Source organism: Phytophthora infestans, genomic scaffold (genome assembly GCF_000142945.1).
Source record: "Phytophthora infestans T30-4 supercont1.2090 genomic scaffold, whole genome shotgun sequence".
Lineage (NCBI taxonomy): Eukaryota > Oomycota > Peronosporomycetes > Peronosporales > Peronosporaceae > Phytophthora > Phytophthora infestans.
Genome location: NW_003306574.1, coordinates 1 through 3,289, shown reverse-complemented (window position 1 = coordinate 3,289; position 3,289 = coordinate 1). Strand labels below are relative to the sequence as shown.

Here is a 3,289-nt window from a genome sequence, read left to right as displayed (position 1 = left end):
ACCACGTCCTCCCTGAGCTTTCTTTGAGTTGCTTCCGAATCCTGGATGCAATTCAGCCGTAGTGCTAGTTTTGGCTTGCACCGGTGGCGAGATGTGGACTTCAAAGCGCATAAACCCCTCCAGCTTACTGCGGACACACTTCAGGAAAACTTGTATATTTTCCTTGGTCTGCTTGTGCGTTTGACGCCCCAATTTGGCCTTCACAACAGCCCTGAATGCTGGTGGACGCAAGGCCTTCACCAAGTATCCATTCGCTTGCTTGGGCTCCACTTGCACCACATCCTCCATGTTCAAGCGGTCGACTACTCGTAGAAGTCGGCCATGAGGCGAGAGAGTCGAGACACCGCATCTTGTAATTCCAAGTTCATACAGAGCATCTTCACCTCCTTATCCAGTGTCTTGTACGCGGTGTTGTCTGGTAGGCGTGCCGACATAAAATATCCCTCCATTCCGCTTCAGTTACGTCCTTCTCGTCTTTAAACAGCTCAAAGCCGCAGATCCTCACCATCGTGCCCTGTTCAATGCATGCACTTAGCGGCATGACAAAAAACCTTTGCTTGGGTACCTTAATTTAGCGCATAAAGACGACGTGTGTAGATAGCGTAACTGTCCATGAAGTCACGCTTCTCCTGATTTGAGCTGCCTCGGTAACTAGGCGGGACAGGCAAGTTTGTCCCTGCCGCCACGGTGACGGAATCTGGCTCCGGAGCCTACTGGTCGCTGGGTGGTGATGCAGCGAAAGCTCCCCATCGCGCTTGCAAGTGCGGCTGCACCGCCTCTGCGAGGCAAATAAGCCGCTCACCCTGCAGCCCCACGGCCTCTTCAGCAGTCTTTAAGCAGTCGATACTGCTCCTCCAGGTATTGCCGGTGCTCATCATCTGGTTTTTTGTTTAATTTCCTGTTGCTGCTCTAGCAGTGCAGACTGACGGTCGGGTTGTGCCCGCAGATATTCCAACGTCTTTGCCGCCAGCAGCTCTTGCGGGTTCTGCACGTGGCCGAGTTGGGCAGCCGTCACCTGCTGTACAGCCGCAGATTGCTGAGCCAGATCTTCGACCTGGCAACTGGTCTCGCTGCCTTGGATCGCGACAGTGAGCGGCATCATCTCTTGAGCCAGCATCAGCTCTTGATCCGTGTACGAGGGCAGCGGGGGATACGCGGCAGCCGGTATCTGCCTCTCGAGCTGAGGCACCATCGCTTCGTCGGGCTTCTCCATGCTGTGGCGACTCCCAGCTAAGGAATTCTTTGTTGTTTGTCGCCTTCAAACAAAATGTAGAAGTGAGCTTGTTTATCTTATGTGCTAGCAATATGTACGACTACTGAAAGGTGGTCCGTTCTGTAACCACCAGCTGTAGTGTCGTTCGCTGTAAGCTTCAACGTGCTGCACTTGTACTAAAGCGAGTGCTGTTACCGCTGAGGTGAAACCTCAGCGGTTGCTGCACTTTGTAGCATTAGCGACAGCACTTCCCCCTTCGATGACGTAGTCGTAATTCCACCAGCTGTAGTGTCGTTCGCTGTAAGCTTCAACGTGTTGCACTTGTACTAAAGCGAGTGCTGTTACCGCTGAGGTGAAACCTCAGCGGTCGCTGCACTTTGTAGCATTAGCGACAGCACTTCCCCCTTCGATGACGTAGTCGTAATTCTTGGGCTCAACGCGATCTTGTAGTCGATTGTCTACTTGATCCGGAGCGCTTTACGCAGAGCACTCACTTCGCTCTGCTTGTGGTTATTCTTGACAGAGGCTCGCACAGCCACTGGAACGTCTTATAGTAGCATGTCTGCTAGTTCATAAGCGTCCTCTCCATTACTGAGACCTCTCCAGCGCACCTCAATTTCATGGCGCTTTGTCTCCGAGTTTGTAGCGCGCCTTAAGCGACTTGTTAGCAACGTGCCCTTCACTGTTGTGAGCAACGTGCTTCAGCATGTCCTCATTCACGTTCAGAGAACTTTCTCCTTAAAAATTAAGGCGACTAGCATGTGCTTCATGTCACTGTTCAGTGATGAGGTTTTCTATCTCGAAAATCCAATTGTGTCACTTGTGCTGGTGCACACCACTTGACTCGCCGGTTACTGCGTGTATGCTGCCAGACATCGGCGTACAGCACGTAGTTATCGATGTCGAACTGAGCCAAAGCTGCTCCTAGCTTTTTGCTGTGACTCTTACGAGCTGCGGTTTGTACGACGATGCATTTCATCTAGTGCTTTGCGTAGATTTTTCACGTGGTCTTGCTGCGATGCCTGTATCGTTTGCAATGTAGCCATTTCAGCCGGTCCTGGGACCGCGAAATGATCGGTTGGAGACATTGCCGGTAATCCCGTCATCGCCGTAATGGGAGCCACTCCTGCTAGCGATGGCGACAGAGAGTTGTTGAGCACCATCTGCACGATCTTCACCACTCGTGGTTATTCCTGTGGCTGCATTCTCCATTCGGATAAAAGGGCACGGCAACAACGGAGCTCTTCGGGCATCGCCACTTTCACGGTGCCGTTTGGCCACGGGCATCTTGCCATTGTGAAGTGGTGGTGCGCCCCTAATGCGTGTTGCAAGGCCTCAATGGTTCTGTTCTTGAAGCGTGTGCCCTGGTCGCTGACCCAAGTCCGACACACACCGAGCGAAGCAAACCACTCAAGCAAGTCGTTAAATGTTGTGTCTGCATCTGTTGCATACGGTAGCAGCCACACGTACTTGGACGCATCGGCTTTCATTAACCAGGATGTAGGCCTCTCCAGCGTCACTGGCTCCCATGAACAAATAGTCCCAGTGGATAAGCTCGTTCGGGTGCATATATGCATTGCATCGCCTAATACCCTAGGCTGTGGTGGTCCACCGAGTGTGCTCGCGCAGTGCAAACATCGTTGAACAAAGGCTTTGCTCATGCCCGTCCAGAAATACTCGGCACCAATCTTTTTCAGCGTCGTTTTCACTCTACGATGACCCAAGATCCTAAGATGGCCAACCACACAAACACGAACTTGCAGCTCTGTTGCTTTGTCCGAAATCCAATATCTGTTCTTTGTGGCCTTCCACAACCTATCTGCAGTAGATGGACCGCACCACTGGGAGGTGTCCCTGCGACCTGAGCCGCCACGATGTCGGCCACCGTAGCCACTGGAACGACTCATCAAGCTGTGGCGATAGAGGTAACTCCACATGACGAATGCGCACACTGTTTTGTACGCTGATCCCTAACATGATAGCAGTCTGCCTACACGTTATCATCCCTGCAATATCGTTGATCTCGTACGTATAGCCATAGACGTAGTGACACTGTGCACTTATCGGCAGTGTATC

The 3,289-nt window shown here is 52.2% G+C and overlaps 1 protein-coding gene across 1 annotated transcript; it reads right to left on the bottom strand.

The window, feature by feature from the left end:
• Positions 1-81: 81 nt before the first annotated feature.
• PITG_22272 (uncharacterized protein) lies at positions 82-288 on the bottom strand (the record flags this gene model as incomplete). The annotated part of the gene is made up of 1 exon (XM_002909855.1): positions 82-288. A coding segment is annotated over one exon (207 nt), but the record flags the coding sequence as incomplete, so codon positions are not given.
• Positions 289-3,289: the final 3,001 nt, after the last annotated feature.